The 21,975-nt window shown below is 43.0% G+C and overlaps 1 protein-coding gene across 1 annotated transcript; it reads left to right on the top strand.

Annotated features, from left to right (window-relative positions):
• The first annotated feature begins 3,749 nt into the window (after window positions 1–3,749).
• PDIA6 (protein disulfide isomerase family A member 6) lies at window positions 3,750–21,624 on the top strand. Its single transcript, XM_050972530.1, has 13 exons — window positions 3,750–3,829; window positions 6,924–7,065; window positions 7,889–7,946; window positions 8,583–8,709; window positions 9,207–9,313; window positions 10,615–10,748; window positions 11,164–11,278; window positions 12,196–12,336; window positions 13,529–13,613; window positions 13,707–13,779; window positions 14,794–14,952; window positions 20,340–20,436; window positions 21,151–21,624. The coding sequence occupies exons 1-13, from the start codon at window positions 3,796–3,798 to the stop codon at window positions 21,217–21,219; spliced, it is 1,341 nt and encodes a 446-aa protein (XP_050828487.1). The 5' UTR covers window positions 3,750–3,795; the 3' UTR covers window positions 21,220–21,624.
• Window positions 21,625–21,975: the final 351 nt, after the last annotated feature.

Raw genomic sequence — 21,975 nt, 5'->3', positions numbered from 1 at the left:
ATTGTTAAAAGTAGTAAAAATGGTATTTACTGCTATTTTGAAGGAGTGGGTGCATCAGATCCCAGGAGAACAAAGGCTTCACAGTTCAAGGGAGGGACCTCTGACAGGTATCCTGCATCAAACAATATTCTAGATAATGCCACGAGAAATCTTTCTGATTCGTCTTGCAATCTCACTATTGCACGTGGCCCAGACGAATGACAGGTGACTTTCCATGTCAGGGTGTGTCACTGTTACCTGTCTCACTTGCTATCAGGATAAAACCTAAGAGAGAAGCATCTGGGAAATAGGGTACCTTCTGTTGTCATGCGTAAAGAATAAACCTCATACTGCAGCAGTCTGAGCTATGGCTGCATGATCAGGTCAGACTGGGTGCCTCTAAAATGACTGGGTTTTCAATGCCATTTTGAGAGTCCAGAAGTGATGACAGAATGGCTGTAAAAGAGCTAATCCCAGATAAATTATGGGATTATTAAGAAGTGGAATGACAGGTCCCCCTGGGAACCTGAATGATAGTAAAGAACTGGGAGAGAAAGGCCTGGATTTGAATAGGTAAAGGCTCCATTTAAGCAACAGAAGAGATGGCCGATTCTAGTCCTTTACTAACTCCAAGTGACTAAAATTAAATGTATGTTAATAACACAAAAGAAAATTGTGTGAATTTGCCTGTTCATTCAGGCAAAGCATGTTTTACTGTGAACTGCACTACAGAAATATTCAGCCCCATCTCAATTTGGAAGTCAGAAAGCAACCAGAAACTGTAAAGTCAGAATGCCTCTGTGTTACACTCCTTATACTCATCTGCCAAGGCAGGAACCAGGCAAGACCCCTGGAATACAAGATTATTTCTTACATTTATAATATTGTTCCAGATTGCAAGGCAATATGTATTCTAATACCATCTGGATGGCAGTTGTCTGGTGTCAAGCAGGCAATTCCTCTTATCTCTCTCCCTGAGTGATCATAATCACCCCTCCCTCGGCAGGGGACATCTGCTAATAACAGGCCATTGAATGTCACTGCATGACTGATAAGAACAATAACATCCCATTGTGAGATGCTCCACCCAGAGGGAGGAGCCAAGCAGTGCTACCTAGATATAGTCTGGAGATTCTGACATCCCAGCATGGCTTTTCTCCACTAAATTCCCCAGAAGAATAGCAGCTGCTTCTACCTCCACGGATCTGCGGAGGAAGAATACACCCTTTCTCTACAACAGAACCACACCTGGCACTTCAGGAAGACTGCAACCACTTTTCCAACTGGACTGCTACCAACACCCTGACCAACAGGGTGTCAGGCTGAGTTCTGACTCTGTCAGTGTTGTTCTAGTATATTGCATTGTTTTATTTTATCCTTTTTTTTTTTCCTTCCCTATTAAAAAACTGTTATTTCCTGCTCCCGTATTTTTGCCTGAGAGCCCCTTAATTTAAAATTCATAGCAATTTGGAGAGGTGGGGAGGGTTTGCATTCTCCATTGCAGGAGAAGCTCCTGCCTTCTTTAGCAGGCACCCGTCTTTCCAAACCAAGTCAAATATTGATTATCTCGGTGTCCTATGTTCTTCAAACACAGCATTTCCTTTGTCTGGTAACCAATTTCAGGTTTGGTATCAGCTGGCTCCCCTGCACACATCCATGAGGTGTCCCAGGTTCAAACATGGAACGATGTATCTTCATCAGCTTGCTGACCTCGGAAATCTGCCAAGCCCCTTCTAATCCTGTCCCTGCAAATATCTAGGTGCCTTTAAATGTAGACTCAATAACTTGTCTCATTAACCGCTGCAGACAAAGTATCTTTCCTCTATTCCCTTTTGTATGTACCATGAGTCACATGAGACTTTTGGGCACATCAAAGCTCATGCTGCAATGGAGAAACAGCATCCAAATATCTGTCGAGACTCCATTCAAGCACTGTCTTCACTGAGATAGTAAAGCCAGAGGCGAGCTCATTACCACCCTTAATGCATTCTGAGTGAAGGCAACTCATTTATCACATAGCCTCTGTCGTTTCCCTGTTTCCATTGTTATTTATCACTCGACTAATATTTGTCATGGTGCAGGTTTTATCGGCACTATCTTACACGTATTTCCAGAAATGAATTAAAAATTATCAAACTGTTCCTGTAGAACCGTTTCCTGCAGAAACTCGCCAGGAATTTGACGAGGCAGTAAAAATCTGTCTAGGAGGTTTTTTTCGGCAATAAGTATTTTAACACGTGCTTCTAGGTGCTATAGAAATGTCAAATACAACCATTCAACTTACTGTAACAGACATCCGTGGAAAAGAAATCCCTGTTGTCCTTCTACAGATCCTTCTATTAGCCATTCTCTCCCCTAACTCCCAATTCTCAATTTTCTCTGTTAATTTACACGCCATGAAATGATTCTTTTATGATTTCTGGGTTTGAGAATTTTACCCGGAGCTAATGTCATGCTAATTGCTTATCAGTGCCATAAAATCTCATGTTTAGTTTTTTCACCATACCAGTGGAAAGTAGGAGACACTTTCGAGAAATACTCATTGATGGTCTGCAAAGCAACTCCTGTTTGCTTTAGGAATGGTAAAATAACAGACATGTTTTGTTTTAAGATGACAAGATGCAACAAACCTGAACCTGCCTGCTCAGCAGCTTGCCCCTTTTAAGGATGAAAATGTGAAGACATCAGTATTTTGTAGCCATTCTGATTAAAACGTTTATTCCATGTATTTCTGTGTCCCCATTTCTGGAAAAACTTGAGTCTTTTCTTACCGTGCTAACAATTTCATTCTCTCAAAAACCAGAACTGAACCCTACTGAAAAGTGCTGTTTGTGAGCATAAAGCAGTGGGGATGTGGATGGGGATAAATTTTAGACTTCACACCCAACTGCTGAAAAAAATCTATTTCAATGGTACATTAAATTCAGCTATTACTCACTACAAAATTCACAACTCACTTAATCGTGCAATCCTAGCTCTGCAAAATTCTTTGTCTGGACCTGTGCCCAATATAAAGCCCCAAACCCTAGGGCCCCCCTGCAATGTGCAGTCTTGGGGGAAAGAGCAGGGCAGAATAGCAGCTTTTCGTATCGGTTGTTTCCAGTGTTTTTGAACTCTGATGCTGATACTTCATCCTGAAGAGCCACCTACATGCTGTGCTGCTGGACTCAAAACTCTCCAGGCCTCTCTCGCACGCAGTCAGGTTACCTGGGCTTTAACAGCCCTTTTATCAGTATGCACCAGTCCCCTTCCCCAGACTGCAGCAGACCCAGTCGGGCTGATTTCTGCAGGCGAGCTTGCGACTTCAAAAGCGGTTTTTTTCACATCTAGATCCCTGCCTTGGTTTTCACAGAGGCCGTAGGAAAGCATCTCAGCCACCTAACAGGATAAATCCCTGGCCTGCCTTCCTTCTCCCTCAAGGCCTGCGCGGTTCTGGCCCAGGCCCGGGCACCCGCCAGCGCTGAGGCGGGAGCGGCTGGGGACGCTCTGAACAGGGAAGATCCTCGAAAACTGCTGGAAGCACTCTGATGGTGCCCTACCCATGGCACCGGAGCTACCCACGACCATGCCCCCAGCAGCTCCGAGACTCCAGCCCCTATCCAGCTGCCGCCGCCCTCCTCCACCTCCGCCCCTCAGCGCCTCCCCAGCCCCCCCGGCGCGCCGCGGCAGCTGGCGCGGCCGTTCCCCATTGGCTGCGGCGCTGCCCGGGCGCCGGCGCGGCCAATGCGCGGCGGCCACGGCGGGGCGCGTGGCGCGGGCGGGGCGGGGCACGCAGGCCGTGGCGGCGGCGGCGGTGGCCGAGGGAGCGGGGCAGCCATGGGGGTGCGCGGCGCGGGCCGGCTGTGGTGGGGTAGGAGCCCTGAGGGTCCGGGGGGCGGTCTGAGTGGGCAGCGGGACACGGCGGGACGCGGCTTCCCTTTCCCCGCCTTCGTGGGCCCCTTCGCGGCGGGAGGGAGCGGGGCCCGAGGCCGTGGGGCCGCTCCGCGGGGCGGCGGGTGGAGCGGAGAGCCTCCTGAAAGGAGGTTGTGAGCCAGGTGGGGATCGGCCTTTTCTCCCAAGCAGCTTGCAGTAGGACTAGAGGATATGGTCTTGAGCTGCGCCAGGGGAGGTGTAGATTGGACATTAGCACGAATTTCCTCACATAGCGTTATTAGCTATTAGAACGGACTGCCCGGGGCTATGGTGGAGTCACCGTCCCCGTGTTTAAGGGAAGACTGGACGCGACAGTGCCGTGGTCTGTTTGGCATGGGGGTGATCGGTCATGGGCTGGACCTGATCTCAGAGTGCTTTCTCAACCCCATTGGTTCTGTGGGGGCAGCGCTCGCAGTCGCGGTCCGGCTATGGCCGGTCTGTGCCGCGGGGGCGGGGGATTGCTCGATGCGTTAGCGAAGCACACGAGAGCTCCTAAAGATCTCAGCCGGGGAAAGAAAAAAAAAAAAAAAAAGAAAGGAAAACGATGGTTGTCTCTCACCCTAATCAAAGACTTTCTTTGATTTGAGTGATTTCAGTAAGCGGCGATGTTGTGCATGCCTGGCTGCCCTGCCTTGCGATCTGGTGCTTTGAGGGCAACAAGAGAGCAATGACCGAGGTCAAACGGAGGAGTCCGAGGGGGGCTGGTGTTCCCCATCCCCTGCCCCTGTGCCGCCTCTTGTATGCTGGAGGAATCGGTAAACGATTCCCAACTCGGGCCCTTCGATGGAAGCGCCGAAGGTGCCGGGAGCTCTGCCCCAGGCTGTGGCTCGCCGAGCGCACGTGTGCGGGCATGTGGGGCCCCGGCACACCGAGCACTGCTGCAGGAGGGGGTAGCTGTAGGAGGGACTTCGCAGAATCTTTATCATCATCCCGTGACAGATGCTTTTTATTGTCATAGGTCTCCCGACTTGCAACTTTGCCGTTCAATTAGGACTAGTAATACCACCATGGAGCTGCCTTACCTGGTTTATTGATGCTTTTGTCTGTCTGATTTGCTTACGTTAGAAAACAACTTTTGAAGTCAGATTATCTATTTCTTTTTTCCTTAATAAGAAGGACAAATTTGCATTTATCTGGCTTGATGCTTATAGGAAAATGATCTTTTTCTTTGCTGAAGTAGAATTAAACCTTGAATGTTTCATTATAGTAAGGAGAGTTATGCCATTAGTTCATGACTCGTATAAAAAATCCAGTGACAGGGGACTAGGTGAATTCCACCATGTACTTTCTTTTGTGAGATCTCTTTAGTAGGTCTATTTACATAAGTTAGAACTTCTCTCTTTCAAGTAACAGAAGTCGCTCAGTGAATTCTGTCTCTTTCAAGGGACAGAAGTCGCTCAGTGAATCCTGTCTTCTGAATGTATTCTGCCAGATATCACCTAAAAGGTGAAGCAAGAAAATGCTGATTTCAATTTAATGGTATCATTCTGTCTAGAGGAGGTTTTTTCTCTTGAGAGTGACTGTAACATTCAAGAAGCTTTTTCCATCCTTTTTTTCTTACTCTACCCCAGAGGCAGAGTTACAATGACCTATGCTGCCATAGGTCATTGTAACATGCTGTGACAGCTACAGATCCCCTTGGAAGTCAGTTTTTCAATGCTGAGGAAGTGCTGCTTATGTTTGGGTGTACTGAAGGGACAGAGCCAATCTAACACATACATCTGGTGGTGGAAACCAATTTTGATAAGTGCTGCTTATGTTTGGGTGTACTGAAGGGACAGAGCCAATCTAACACATACATCTGGTGGTGGAAACCAATTTTGATTAACGCACAAGAAAAGGGTTGGGTCCTCGTGCTAGAAGAAACCATTAGGATGGGGTAGTGGTGCAGTGGAGAGGGGACTGGTTTATAGTGTGGCAAATCAGTTCTGATCTCTGCTTGAGTAACCTGGAAGATGTTCTGTCAGCTTCACTCTCCTGCAGAATAGGGGTATGAAACTGGCTTTTGTTGCATGGGACTGATAAAGTGTAGGTGATGCTGTGCAGTCTGTATCCATGTGCTGGAGAGTTTCTGCATCATTGACCTGGTTTTCTCTCATGTTGAGTGTTGAGAGAGAATCTGCAGCTTCCCATTCAAGTTGTTTAGCACTTGCAGCAAAGCTTTTATATGTCTGGTTCTAACTTGAGTATCTGAGCTCTTACTCTCTCCAGTTTTTAGTGGATTAACAAAAGTTTTTTTGCTGGGTGGATTTTGTTACAGAAACACTTGTCATCTCTCAGTCTCCCTGACTAGGTAGAAGGAAGGATTATGAGGTTTTGTGTACAAAGTCTCAAGCAATATAAATTCCAGAAATTATCAGAAGTACAAAGCCATAGGAGAAAGCAATTTCCTTCTATCTTTTAACGTTATTTTTTTAGCATTTTCAGGGTGCTTGCATTGTTAACCAGAGAGATTTAGGTATTGTTCTCTAGTCTGTTCTTAAAGACATAATCAATGGTAAACTAAGATCCTCATGAGCAAGAATGATGCGCTACCAGTGCATCAAATGCTGGTTCTAAAATCACTGTAACTGTGCCAAGCCTAGTTGGGACAGTCCTGCATGATGTGATCCTATAAAGGTCATGCTTGAGTGCCTGCTGTGCAAGAGGTTTGAACAATTGGCTTAGGAGTCTGTATAAGAACTGAAAGAAAACATTGCTGATAGTGGGGATCCCTGCAGAAGTTCTGGTGGTCTGTGCCAGCAGGAGTTAGGGTAGGAGCTTTGACACAAGTCTGTCTGGAGAACCATAGCAGAAGTGGTGTAACTCCAGCTATCTTTAGGCACAGACCCTATTTCACATGATCCTATGGAATCATGTTTTAAGCAAGGAGGGAGAAGATCTATCTTGCCTTAACTTCCTTTTTTATCTGGTCTAACTGGAATCCCTTCCCACCGCTGCTGATTTGCAAAGAGTGGGGAGATGATTTAGCCATGTACACAGGAGTCATAAATGTTCAACAGGACTGCTGATGTCTTTGTTTTTTGTTGTAGGCACGGTGAGCTGCACTTTGTTTCTGGCAGTTAACGGTTTATATTCGGCCAGTGATGATGTGATAGAGCTCACACCAGCTAACTTCAACAAGGAGGTCATTCAGAGCGAGAGCCTGTGGCTCGTGGAGTTCTATGCCCCGTGGTAAGAACTGCAGCTGTGTACTTGCTTGCTCGTATGACAGAGAAGCGGCACAGGAATCTGCTGCTGATAGCTCAAGGTTTCATTCAGTTGTTGGCAGCACAGTTGTCAGTTTGATGGCCTCATGACCAGCAAAATAGCTGTACTTGGGAATCCTGCTGTAAATTCTATTCATGAAGGAAAAAGGCAGGAATTGGCATTTCAAATTTGCAAATAGAGCCTGGCAGCAAAACCTATGCCATTTTTCTACTTGATTTATTCGGGTTAAATTAGTATTAAAAATGACTAATAAAAGTGGAGTAGGTAAGTGAGAAAGTCCCTCACTTCTGTGTTTTTGAGCCTAATTCTGGTGTGAAAGCACAGATCTGAATTCACGCTTCAAATTCCCAATTTCCATTTAAAAGAACTGGCTTTGTGCATCTTAATTTAGCATCCTTCTTTGTCTTCTTTCTGCTCAGGTCGAGAGTATGGAGTCTCTCTTCCATTTAAACTCTGGTGATAGATATATTGCATCTTTGTACAAGTCCTCTGTGATATTGCCATCCAAAGCTCCTCATTCTGGAGAAAATGGCCTTTTGTTGCGACAGCTTGACTCTGGACCGAGAGGTTTAGGGGAAGCCTTGCAGTGCCTCTTGTAGTGTTGCTGCAGTCTAAATAATGTGGAGGTTTTTCTTCAGAACCCTGAGTGATGATATGATCTTGTAGCACAGGCTCTTTTCCTCTTCATGAGTAAATCCTCAGACTCCTACAGTTTGCTGTGACTGTGAAATAGCTGTCAGATCTGAATGACATTTACTGGTTTTTGTTTGTTTGTTTTTTCTAAAAGGTGTGGTCACTGTCAGAGGCTAACTCCTGAGTGGAAGAAAGCAGCAACAGCTTTAAAAGTAAGTTTAACCTTTTGGATGTGCTTGTGGAAGTGTATTGAAGAGAGTTTGGCTGTTTGACATCTGGAATGGGAATGTGGAGGGGTTTGGTCCTTACAGCCATTATCACTTTAATCATACTTGTCTAGCCAGGTTATTCAGGCACCTGAAGACTGAATTTTTATTTGGTTTGGTTCGTTGTATCCTTTTTAAAAGAAGCCATTGAATTGTAGAGGAAGAAAGTCAGTTCTGTCCCTGTGAATACCCATTACTATTCTTAAGGACTGAAAACAGCTTTGTAAGCCATTGGTGTTGACTCGTTTTTTAATTACAGAAAAATTAGTCGTGATGTGATTAGCTGAACTCTTGCCTATGTGAAATATATATATTCTCCTTAGAAAACCAAACAAAAAACCCCAAGTAAATAATAGCAATAATAGCTCAAACAATTTGAAATTTATTTTGTCACGCTGAAGAAAGATGTGGACATTTATAGTGCTCTGTAGTTTAATGCTTTTGGGGCAAAATACCTCTCTTCTGTTGCAGTCCTAGTAACTGCCCCTCTCTCTTCCCCCCTTTCCTTGTGCCCCCAGCAGGGAAAAGGTGTTAAATTGCTATAGAAGTCATGGGTGTCATTTTTTTGTTTTGTTTCTGCAGGGTGTAGTGAAAGTGGGTGCAGTAGATGCAGATAAACATCAGTCCTTGGGTGGACAGTATGGAGTCAGAGGGTTTCCAACTATCAAGATATTTGGAGCCAACAAAAACAAAGCAGAGGATTATCAGGGTAAATATGATGAATTTTTAGATGTTGCATGCCTAAAACCTTCCCTGAATGCAGTAATCATGGTAGCTGTTAATGCTGTGTTGGTTTTTCCTTCCTGTCTAGTGCTTGTAGTAATGGAGAGACAGATGGGTGGGAGTGGTTTGACCATACTGTGTACGTCTTAGCATTGTCTAATGGTCCCACCTGCAGTTCATAGTTGTTGGAGCTTGATAGGGAGTTTCAAGGAATTATTCCTTTCTTCCTGTTTATTTGGAGCTTGCCATAGAGTCAGTCCTCGTAAGAAAAGCCAGGTAATGAAAAGGTGCAGTGAAGTCTGTCTTGCTGCTTGTGTTTAAGTCAGATGTCCCACCACTAGTACCTTACCATTCATAGCCCAGTCCTGCTTTTCCTGAAAGATCATTAGGGTGAGGGAGGATTAAGTTTGTAATTTGGCCTGTTAGGACCATACCTTAAACTGGCCTTTTGATGGTTTGATCATTTATTTTGCTGCACTGCAGGTGGCAGGACAAGCGACGCTATTGTTGATGCTGCTCTGAGTGCTCTTCGGTCCCTGGTGAAAGAACGTCTTAGTGGCAGAAGTGGAGGATATAGTTCTGGAAAACAGGTATTTCAGGGAATGTGTGTTTGATTTTCAGCTGGAGAACTGTCTTGTACAGGAGATCAAAGCTCCCAACTCAGTCACAGAATTGGGAGATGTCTGGAGTTTAGTCCAGGTGCCCTGCCCAGTGCAGGGCCAGCTGGAGCAGATTGCTCAGGCCTGTGTCTCCTGAAGTTGTATCTCCAAGAACTGAGACTCCAAATGGACTGCATTCTCTGGGCTACCTCTTCCAGTGTTCGACCGTGTTCACAGTAGAAATCTTTCCTCTTATGTTTTAGGTTACAGAATCACAGAATGATATTTCTTTCAGCTTCTTTCAGCTTCGTCACTTTTGTCTCTTGTTGCAGCAAAGAGCCTGCCTTTGTTTCCTTTACTCTCCTGCACCTTCTCATCACATGTCAGATGGTCAAAGCCCTTAATCAGCTCTGACCATTGTCTGGACTTGCTCCAGTAAGTGCTTGCCTGTTCTGTGGGCGACTCTAGAACTAGACCCAGCACTCCAGGTGTTTCACATTGTGCTGAGCAGAAGATTGGCTCCTCAGACCTTTTGGCAACTCTCTGACCTAGTGCAGCTCAGGAGGCTGTTGACCACCTTTGCTCACAGGATTGCAGTGCTGGCTCTGCAATCAGCTTGTCCACCAGGACATTCATGTTCCTCTTTGAAAAGTTGCTTTCCAGCTAGTCAGTTCTCAGTGCATACTGGTATATGGGGCTGTTACTCTGTGGGTGCATCTCCATTTGAACTTCGGGGTTCCTGTTAGCTCCATTCTCCAGGTGGTTCAGGTACCATTTGCCTAATCCTAATCTAAATTAGGCAGATTAAGTTTTTTTAACTTGGTAGTGTTTTTCTGAAGTTGGCTTGCTGGATTTTTTCCTGAAGGTAAATTGAAAAGCTTCCAGCTCCTGCTACTATTTCTGAGTTGTCGTGCAAATACATTCTGACATCCTCAGGGTGGCCACATAGAAGACCTGGGTGGACTGTAGCCTATAGTATGTATCACACTTGTTTGTTTTGCATCAGTGCATGAAGAACTGAAAAAGTGTTCCCCCATCTTCTTGGTAGTCAGTTTGACCAAATTTTTCTTTTTTCTAGAGAAGGTTCATTTGCTGTGTCTTGAAAATGCTGTGGGGAATAAGCTGTGTGTACTGTCAGTTCTAAAAAAAGAAAGTTGTATGACCTAACACTGCCTGTTTTGTGTCTTGCTCAAATAAAAATCATTTGTTCAATGTGACACACATAGGACTTGGCCTGTGTGGGAGACCAGTTTTGGTTACTTCTTATGTGAGGGTCTGTTTGTTTCTTACAGAGCCGGGAGAGCGGAGGTGGAGATAAGAAGGATGTGATTGAGCTGACTGATGACAGCTTTGATAAGAATGTCATAAATAGCGATGATGTGTGGATGGTGGAGTTTTATGCCCCATGGTGTGGGCACTGCAAAAAGTAAATGAGGTTTTACTTTAACAATTCATTTCCTGTTAGTGCCTGTTTTGTGAATACCCTTAATCCCCTAAAAGAGACCTTGCATCTCTGGTATACCAGAAGTGAGGTTTTTTTTGTAAGATGATCTAACAAAAATTTGTGGGCTTCTGATTAGGGCCCCTTTGTGCTGCTCTGGCTGCACTCCTCCTTAGCAGTAAAATTCCCAATTATCAGTGGGAAATAAGATCTGGAAGTTATATTAAACTTTTAGTTCTTTCAGATGAAGGACATCAGTCTTGTTTGGATAACCCTCTTAGCTGTCATTCTCAGCAAGAGACTTTTTTCCTTGAGTAAAACATGCTACATAGTGTTGATGTGTGGTATACTTTTGCTAGCTCTGAGAGAGCTCTGGGCACGTGTACTCTCTGTTTTTTAGCCTGGAGCCAGAATGGGCAGCTGCTGCCACTGAGGTGAAGGAACAAACAAAAGGAAAAGTAAAGCTGGCTGCAGTAGATGCAACAGTCAATCAGATGCTGGCAGGCCGATATGGGGTGAGTATGCTCTGCAGTGGTTACAATTTCCTTTCCATTTCTACCAAATCAGATTTATCTTCAATCCTTACTGAACTATTCCTTAGTCTGATACTACTTAAATGTTTTGTACCAAAAAGAAGTGACACATTCCTCAGTTTGTTTCCCACAAATAAGTAATGAATGTCAGTAGCAACATAAATAAATGGAGAAAGAGAAAAAGAGTTATTCTGGATGTTGTTGAGGAGAAAGGCTATTTATTTCCATAACATCTTGTATATGTTTATCATCTGGAGTGAGAGGTCTCTTTCTTGAGACTGTAGGCTGGTTAGGCTTCTCTGGAACTTTTGAATCCAGTTAGCAGGGCTCACTCTTGACAATATCAGTTCCCCAGATAGGTGTGTTGCTTGCTAAAAGAGAATGGATACTCTTGAATTTTTAGTACAGTCCACGGAGCTTACAGTGTGCTGCGTGGTTTCCCTCTAAGTGCACATGGCTGACAACGTTGAGGGAACACTGAGCAAAATTTACTGGAGGTGTAGCAGAAGGAGCTTAAGGTCCACTTACTGCCATGCAGGCCCAGTGTTGTCCACCCCCAGACAAATCAGGAAATTAATGTTTAATAAATATCGAGGTAAAGATAGTCCTCACGGTGCTTAAACCTGCAGTGCTTGGTGCATCTAAATTGAGATAAAACCATTGCTGGTTCATCAGGCCAAAACCCCAAACAGCATTTTCGTGTACATTCCCCTTGTTTTGAATTGTTGCAAAGGTGTGAAGCTACAAAATTCGAGTTGAGTCAGAAGATGTGAGACTCAATACATGAAGATGTTGAATCTCCTCCCTTGCTCTTAGTCTAGAGGACATCAGACAAGCAGGTAATTTCTACCATAAAGATTCAGGTTTATTTGAGGTGATGGTTTAAAATTGTCTTGCAGATTCGTGGATTTCCCACCATTAAAATCTTCCAGAAAGGAGAAGACCCTGTTGATTATGATGGTGGGAGAACTAGATCTGATATCATTGCTCGTGCTCTGGATCTGTTTTCTGATAATGCACCACCACCTGAGCTCCTGGAGGTACCTATATATCATTTTCTCAATTTTCTTTTCCTTCATACTCTTGGCAGCACTTTTTACTGGTCTATATGAAATCTAAGTAAAACTGCCGAAGTGTGGTGCTTCTGCGCTGTTTTGTCCCAGAAAGTAAATGTTGACAAGCTTTGAGTAACAGTAAACTAAATGTTCATTTCTACCATCAATTTGTTGTTATCTAGAAGATGATCAGAATTGATACAGCAAAGGCATTGACAGGATGGTGCCAGGGTGTCTGAATCTGCTCTTGAGAAATGAGTAAAAAAGTTGAGTTCTGTTCCCTGTCTCTTCTCTTAGAATAAGAGGGCAGGGCCTTGCCATTTGCAAGCTGTCCATTAGGAGATGCATGATGAGTAGTTTTGCTTGTTGTCCAAATATCTCCACCCTCTGTCAGGCGGCTTCTTCTTTCAGCTTGCTGTTGGTAGATTTGAAATGATGATTTCTTGTCTCCAAAGTGAGGTGCATGCAAAACAGTCAGTTGGGATACAGGAAGGAAAAAACCAAAAAATATCTGTACTATTAGTAAAGATATTTTTATTTGGTGCTTATTTAATTTTTCTTATCCTTCTTAATTTTTTCATTTGTATTCATTCTAATATTAATACATCAGTACATGTTGATATATTTGTATATGCATGCAATTGATTTATATATATCAGAGGCTGCATGCTTAGAAATTTATTTACTGGTAGGATGCACAAAGGTTGGAGACCACTGTTGTAGGTCACTGGATCAATTTCTTTTTGAGACAGATCCCACAAAACCAGTGTTGCTGTTACTGTTGCTTGAACATCCTCGTCCACAGCAAAGGCTGCCTCTGCTGGCTCTCCTTGTGCTCTGTCAGAGGCATTCATATGGGCCTGGGGGTGCTCTTTCCAGCCTTGGGCAAGAACAGTGATTTTGAGCAAGAAGTGACATCTGACTGTGCCTTCTGTAAGCCTTTTTTGGTACTGCAGTTTCTTGTTGCTGAAAGTCTCAACAGAGGACTGTGAACTCTTTGTAAATTGCTCTTGTACTGAGGGACCAGTGAAGTAGAAGAAACTTGTAAGCTTTTGTGTCAAGTTGTTTCAATGCTTACTGCCTTGCAGGATGGAGTTATTAGGCTGTTGGAGGGAAGTACAGTCACAACTGAAGAATCAGATCTTACTGTCATTGACTTTGTGCTGCTTTCTTCTAGATAATTAGTGAGGATGTTCTGAAGAGTACCTGTGATGCTCATCAGCTCTGCATCATTTCTGTCCTGCCTCATATTCTTGATACAGGTACACATACAAGCAAGCAGACTTCTGTATGAATTTGTCACTTAAAGCGTGTAGTTGTGTTTTTTAACTTGCCCAATTCTGTTTAACAAACAGGAGCGTCAGGGAGAAATTCTTACCTGGATGTCATGTTAAAAATGGCTGAGAAATACAAAAAGAAAATGTGGGGGTAAGTGTTACTGTCCACTGGTCATCTTGGAAAAGATGTGAGCATTTCTGGGGTAAATGGGATAAAAATTGTATGATACTTGTTTATGCTACAGAAAGGGTTGTTCCTTGTTCAGAGTAGCATATCTTGGTATTTCACTAATTACTGTAGAAGGGAATGCTGTGACTTTGAAATAGCCCTTTTTTTTTTTTTTTTTTAATTTCATCACCTCTCAAATTCTGCATTTACAAGTGATATCTAAGCATTAATGAGATTAAGCATCTTTTACTCTTGTCCTGAATACTCAAGTATTTTAGGGAGGTTTCTTTTACCATCTTTTGCTGGTTGGTGAGTGTGCCAGTGTGACTATTGAATTCTCAAAGAGACAAGTAAATTGCAGTTTATTAACATGTTTCATGCTGTCAAAGAAACAGGCCAGCAGGCTATGCCTTTACTCGTCCTTCTCTTAGGTGCAGGTTAGGATCTCTGGGACTTCTCAGGAAAGTGAGAGCTGTTCTGTCACACTGACTGCTGTGAAGAGGAGCAAAATGGCATGAAAGTCTGGGGGAAATGCTGAAATTAACTCATTCCAGAGGTTCCTCAGGAGTCTTGCTAAGATGAGAGGAACTGAGACTGAGTGTCTTTAGGTAGAAATCCTCCATAGTGATATACAGGCAGGACTTTGTAATCTGTGACTTGAGTATTTTAAACTTTTCCTTTAATACCAGCTAAAGTGTACCTGTGTGCTCATGTTGCTAACATGAACATAGTTCTTCCCCTGCACTGTGTTAGTGGCTGTTCTTATCCAGCTTTTGGTGGCTGTGTGGGTGGGACTGGCCTAGAGGTGCTGCTGAGAGGGGGCTTTCTTCTGTTGCAAGGTTCAAGATCAGGACTTTGTTTGCCCTGCTGACTTTTAAAGTGTCAAGGGCAATACAGAGCCCTGCTTGAACTCTGCAGGGTTGCAGGATATGTGATTTGAAAATTATTGTGGTGCCTATCTTCATTATTAATTTTCTATATCATCTTTTCCTCAAGGTGGCTGTGGACAGAAGCAGGTGCTCAGTCAGATCTTGAGAGCTCTCTGGGGATTGGAGGCTTTGGGTATCCAGCAATGGCGGCTATTAATGCTCGGAAGATGAAATTTGCCCTTCTGAAAGGATCATTCAGTGAGCAAGGGATTAATGAGTTTCTCAGGTATGAAAGCTTTAACTGGCTTAAATCTTTCTGTATCTAGGGCTATGTCTGTTCAGACTACAAGCAGACTCTCCTGCATCACACAAGACTGGCATGGTTAAGAGAATTAAGATGAGAATTCTGTGGAGTCAGGGAGTGGTTTCAATGGCAATTGCAATAAAGCACTCATTACCTTTTTGTGGTGTGCAGAATTAGGTTGGCCATTTAGACTTAGGTAATTTTAGTACAATATTTAAAAACAGAAGTAGACTGACATTGAAAAATTGTTTCTCTGGTACCTTAAGAAATAAATTAGTAATGAATTCCATTTAACTCAGATGGTACATTCTGATTAGTCCTTAGTAATTGGAAAGTCCCTAGTTTGGGAATCATAATGGGTGCTGTTGAAGTTCTTGAGGTTGTATGTGTTGCTGTTCATCTTTCTGATTCAGTTTGGTCCTGTCTTTCCCACCCACCTTTCCATTCTCCTGGCACTTGGTAAATTGACTGGGAGAGTTGAAACAATCCATCCAAAAAGTCAATGACTCACTGCTCAGCACAAGTCCTGTGAAACTGCCTCTTGTGTAGCTGGGCAAGAGCCAGTGCTGAGAAGAATGGAATAGGGAAAGGAAATGGAGAGGATGACAGAAGGTGGCAGCAGCACTGAAACAGAGCAGCTAAACTTAAAACTGTTACTTAGTGTGGTCAGAGTGAAATGGGAGCTCTGCTTCCACATTGTCCTGGTTTAGGGCAAAATTGGGAGAAAAATCCTAAAGGGGTTCTTCTAGAAAGTAAATTTAAGCAGCCCCTCCCCCAACTTGTTTTGGAAAAGATTTCCTTGCAGAAAAGTGGGAAAAAACTGTTTAACAGACAAAGCATTTACTAGCTCAAAAAATTAACGGTATTAAACAGTAAAACCTCTTGCTGCTCTGAAGAGATGACTAACTTATAAAGGCCCTTTCATGGGTTGCAGTTCAGCTCACTCAGTCTCTTATTAGTCCCTCTAGTGCTGGAAATGCCAGACTAGACTAACAGACTATTAAAACCACCTTGAAAGCATTAGGTGGGGGATCTTTCAAAAATTGAGAGCAACATCTATCAAAGTCCATCTAGTTAGTTAACACCCATTAACTAGCTAGTTAACTGGTGACATCAGAAGTCACTATTAAGTCCTTTTTCCTGAAGGACTTCCATGGCCTAAGAAAATAATACACCTGATGAATCTATAATTAGTTAGTCCATCTTTGGGATCCTGCAGGTGAGGCTACAATTCTAGATAGTACTAAAACGAGGCATTTAAGATCCCTATCACATGATCCAGGTAGTGACCAAAGAATGATGGGGTGGGGCTAACCCTCACAGTATCTGGGCACAGGTCCTAGGAAGTGTGACACAAATCTTTGTGTCTACAGATGATCTCTATATGCAGCAAACCCAGTGGAAGACCATAAAACAAGGGATTCAACAATTAAAAAAAATAACAGTAGCAGAAATTGTCTTCTCAAATGACCCAAACACTATAAATCCAGACTTAATACCATATACATCCATGATAGGGCAAAAACTTGTACAAGTTGGGCCACAAAAAACCACTTCTGCTTTAGCAATAATGAATTGAGATGACAGAGAGGAGTCAGTGCTTGATATGGCAAAGAAGCTCTGAGCACGTGCAGATGCTCGTGCATGGTCCAACACATGCAAGAATCACAGTTGTTAGAAACACATCTGAAGAAATTAGAGAATAAATGAAAGAGGGATTTCTCCAAATCTCAGCAGTACAGATCAAAAGTTCTGGTACCAAAAGCAGACGTCCCCCAGATTGGGAGAGAAGGTACACCCCACAAGCTGAGCTGTGGATCTTCCTGAATGATTATAGAGAAAATTTGAAGAGATAGGATAGAAAATCTACTGCTGTTCTCATTCTGGTGCTTAAATTAAAAGACAGCAAGACTCAGAGAAAAAGTTCCACCAAAAGGGAAGCAGCTCCAGTAGTCCATAGCTGAACTGCCAGGTATGATAATAATGACAACATGTTCAGTCCCCTTAAAAGAACCTCCAAACCATATGCCCAGGGAAAAAAGGATTACCAGGCTTAGAGGGGCCCTGCCTCTTGACAGGTAGAGACTAAGGAAAACCATATTTTTTAGACTGTGTAGATTCATTAGCCTGGCACATCTGAACCACAAAAATACAAAGTCTTAGTCAACACTAGTGCTCAGTCCACATTAATCCCATCAAGACATGTGGGGGCAGAATGTATTTCTATTGCTAGCATGACAGAGGGATCATAAGATTTTACTCTAATGAAGGCTGATGTAAACCTGACTAAAAATAAGTGAAAGAAATACCCTATTGTGACTAGCCCAGAAGCTCCATACATTTTAAGCATAGACTTCCTGCAAAAAGGGTATTTCAAAGACCCAGACTCAGGTGGGTGTTTAAGATATCAGCTAGGGAGACAGAAGGCATTAAGCAATTAAACACTTTGCTTAGGCTATCAAAGAACCCATCTGCAGTAGGAATTCTGAAGGGGGAAGAGCAATGAGTACGAATTTCCACTTTGACAGTGCACCGCCAACAGTACAGAACAACTCAAGATGCTGTGATTCCCATCCATAAGATAATCCATGGGCTAGAGAGCCAAGGGGGGGTAGTCAGCAAAACACACTCATCCTTCAACAATCCTATTTAGCCTGTACACAAAAATGAAAGAAAATAAAGATTGACTGTAGACTATTGTGCCTTGAATAGAGTGACTCCACCATTAAGCACTGCTGTGCCAGACATGGTCAGAAAATTCCTTCAGGGTTTGGCCCATATCCTCCCATTCTCTACACCTCTCAGGATTTTCCATGCCTGGTCCACTTCTGGGTCACGGGTCTCATCCGCTTTTCTGGACATCTCAGCCCCCATTATAGACAAGCTACAGACCGTATAAAGGAAGCTTACTAGATTAAATATTAAAATGGTGGTATCTTTAACATGCAGGGGAAACATAACATTCTCAAAAAGTGACTTAATAGATTTGAAGGAGAAGAAAGAAAGGAAAGGCTGAAGAGCCTCATCCCCTGCTCCTCCTCTTACAAGCTGGGTGCAATTACCAATAAACCCCCAAAACATGCTACTGGAACTGGGACACAGGGTAGGATGAAGAAACCATAAACCATACATATCTTGGACAGACTCCAGTACCTTTGTAACCTCCCTATAAATCATTATCACCGAGCTTAGCACAATAGCTATTCTAACCCATGCTCTTCTACTGAAAAGCTATGTGTGAGGGACAATAGTGGAGCTATTTCTGGATAAGAAAATAAGCCTAGGGACCAGGAAGGTATTAAAACCTCAGAAAAGCCTAAGAACCAGAAACACATGAAGGCCTCCCCCACAAGAGACATTATGAATTCAAGCAACATGGCTACTGAATGCTTTATCCCACTACACAGTAAGCACAACCAAAATGAAGTTCCTACAGGTTTTTTTCCACTTTCTCAAGCTCCATTGTTGGTCCCAAAATAATATATTTGTCTTGGTTTAGGGCAAATTTAGGAGAAAACTTCTTAAGGGGTTCTTCTAGAAAGTAAATTCAAGCTGTCCCTCCCCCAACTGGTTTGGGAAAATATTTCCTTGGAGAAAAGTAGAAAAAAACTGTTTATTTAACAGGCAAAGCATTTACCAGCACAAAAAAAAAAAAAAAAATCAGTATTTAACAATAAAACCTCTAGCTGCTCTGAAGAGCTAGAGATGGCAAACTCAGAAAGTCCCCTTTGTGGGTTGCAGTTAGGCTCACTCAGTGTGTTATCAGTCCCTCCAGCACTGGAAATGCCAAGGCCCAGGCCCAGCCTGGTGGGCCACAGATGAGAGCTGCTGATGCTCTTCTGGGTTTTCAGTCCAGAGCAGGTTTAAACAGTTCCAAGGAGAAGAAAAATCACAGTACAGGGAACTTCTCTGCCTTAGCTAGCTAAAAACTAACTGAAAGCAAAGGAAAGCGCTCTCCCACCATCTGTCTGTTCCACAGACAACACTGTTCAGGAGCAGGATGTGGGGGTTTTTGATTACAAACTCTGCACTTCTTCTCTCTCTCCCTTTGCTCTTGGAACCACTTCTAAAGGTGCAAAACTTATTTCGGCCCTAAATAGACAAATGGGGATAGATAGAAGCATTATGAAGTTACCTCAGGACACACATAAAGGACCAGCTGTCATAAATTATGCAAGAACCCTTGAGACCTTACATTAGAAGTTTTATTTCCATGTCTGTCCTTGGAGAATGGCAGAGAAGAGCAAGAATTGCAAAAGCAAATGCAACAGCCTCTCCCCACCTTGCCATAAGAAGCACATTAATTGAATGCAGTTCCTACTGGATTAATGGAATCAGTGCTATATTCTTACCTGTGAAAGTGATCAGACTTTCTTCTAAATGCCAAAAAAGGAACATTCTTAGGGCATCAAGTTAAAGTCAGGATACTGATGCAAGAGAAATACCAGATGGTTTGTACTAATGCACGTGAAAGTGTCTGCCTTTGTGAGACATGACAAATTTTCTTAGTCTATAAAGTCCATCTTTGTGAGGCCTCTCTTGGGTGAGGCTTCAAGGACACAACAGCCAATTTAACAGCTTATATTGCATTAGGTAATTGGTTTGGTATTGTCTTATCTGCAGCGCTGCTTGCTAGAATAATCTCTTTCTGACACTTCAGCTCAGCTATGCTGCCTACAGAAAGGAGTATAATCACAGCTGGTGTGGCTGGCCATTCACTCAGCTGCTGTAGGCAGCTTCTGCAATCTAATAAGCAGTCTCAGCAATGTTGACTACAAGTAAGGAAATTGGCACTGTGAAGAGCAGAAAAATTATAAACTCCATTTGGAGAGGAATGCTAATTCAGTCTTATTTGCCTCTGAAAGAAGAAAAGGGATTAGCTCCTCAGGATTTTAATGCTGGGCTTTTTGAGCAAGCCTAACTAGCAAGCCCAGGATGGAGTGTCTCAAACAAAGCTGGTTACCTCGAACCCTTTGGAACCCATGGAGGCTGTCTCCACTAAAGAAGATCACTGGTGATTCCCACTAACACTTGAAGGTGACTTCCATAACTAGAATTACAGGCTCCCTTTGGAGTTGCCTTAAGTGATAAACTGTTAAAAAGGCTGCATTTATCTGTGATTTTTGCACTGCTGAAATATGAAAGAGTGTATCTCACAGATGTCTTTGAATCTAGTTGTAAATTTTCAATGCCGCTTTAAGGGCTCTCTCATTTTCTGCTTCTTGAAATTTTTACATCCGTACAGTTTAGATCTACTTAAAGAGATGAAATCTTGAACTTGAATTCCTCTTATCTGAAGCAGGCTCTGTTCCAGGTGGCTGGAGGTTGGAGGAATTTCTTAAATTTAACTTCTACTTGTTTTTTCTCAGGGAACTCTCCGTTGGTCGTGGTTCTACAGCACCAGTGGGTGGTGGAGCTTTCCCCAAAATTCATTCAGTTGAACCTTGGGATGGCAAAGATGGTGAGGTAAGAGATGCTCCATTTCTGAAAGTGCTCAGCAATGGTGTTCAGAAGTGACAGGATAGAGTAACTGACACCTTTTCCTGTTCTCATAAGATTGTGACAAGTTGTGTTGATGGTTTCCCATTATCTTAATCCTGCCAGCAGACCAAATGGTACATTGATCATCTGACATTGCAGACCAGATGTTCCTGCCTGTTAGGATGTGATCTGAAAGTTGGATCACTTGAGGCAGAAATGTGTTACCAGTGCTGACTAAGGGAGGTGTTAGTGCATGCATTCAAGACCCCTAGTGTTGTGGAGTTCTGACTATGCTGACCTTGCCATCAATGTCTTAATGCCAGAAAGCTTGTTAGGTAAAGCCTGTGTAGTAAATAACATGGTGACCAAGTCTTAAGGTTCAACATTTCTGTAAAAACCAAAGTTACTGCAGTCCTTTGATCTCCTTCAGATTGATTAAAACACAGAATAGGGTAGTAGTTTTGTTACGTAGTTTATTTGTATAGCCTTCTTCTGGAGTATTTTGACTGGTAAAAAAACAACCTCCTAGTCTAAACTCTGATCACTTGTCCTGTACTTAGTGCACTTGGAGTTTTGTGAATGAAAAAGATAACAGGAGAGAGCTTTACTCTCAGGATGAAGTAAGAATCTTTCCAACTCAGGGATCTCCTGGCATTAAGCGCTTCTAAACATGTACTCAAAACCTTCCCTTTTTAACAGCTTCCAGTTGAAGATGACATTGATCTCAGTGATGTGGATCTGGATGACTTGGGTAAAGATGAGCTGTGAGATCTTCAGGAAACTTCTTTTCTTGGGAGAGCCTGTGCAGCAGTTTGCAGCCTGGATCACAATCAGACAGATATTTCAGTGGCCTTTTTCTGGAGAAGTAGCACATGACACACTGTGCTATTGGATGCACTGCAGCAGTGGACTGTACGCATCTCAAGAAAACATTGCAGAAATTCTATGAATTGTCATAACCAGTAAACTTGATTGTATTCTGTGTAACAAATATTTTGAGGACAACATGGATATTTCTTTGGAACATCTTGGGTTTTATTTTGTTGATAATGTGCTGTTTGAGTGTTACTGGAGGCTGTTAGTGTAACCAATTTTAACTGTAATTTTTTTCATGGAGGTGGAACCTGCTCAGCTTCTGTTTCAATTAAAGAATAAAATATTTTTTGACACACAGTGTTAGTCTTGTATAGAGTAAGAAAGGTGCACATAGTACAAGCAGTCCCATTTTGCATCACTTTTCAAAGTGAGCTTTAGAATAGAGAGGCTTGTGCAGAGGGGAGTCCTAAACCACCTCCTTGCTGTGAGATCTTGACAGTTTGGCTAAAGCTTGATAAGATGGACAATCTTAGTTTAAATGCTCTTCAGTCTTCCTTTTCCTATTCCTTCTCAGGGGCTTTCTCTTTCTTTGTGCCAGGCTTCATAAGATCATTAAAACAATGGAAGTGGGGTTGCTGCTGCAATGAGAGATGCTGGGAGCTGTCGGTCTTTCCCCTGGATTAGTGATGAAGCTAATCTGTGTTTTAG

Source organism: Serinus canaria, chromosome 3, assembly GCF_022539315.1.
Source record: "Serinus canaria isolate serCan28SL12 chromosome 3, serCan2020, whole genome shotgun sequence".
In the NCBI taxonomy this organism is placed as follows: Eukaryota; Metazoa; Chordata; class Aves; order Passeriformes; family Fringillidae; genus Serinus; species Serinus canaria.
Note: the sequence above shows the minus strand (reverse complement) of the source record. Positions and strands in the feature narration are given on the sequence as shown.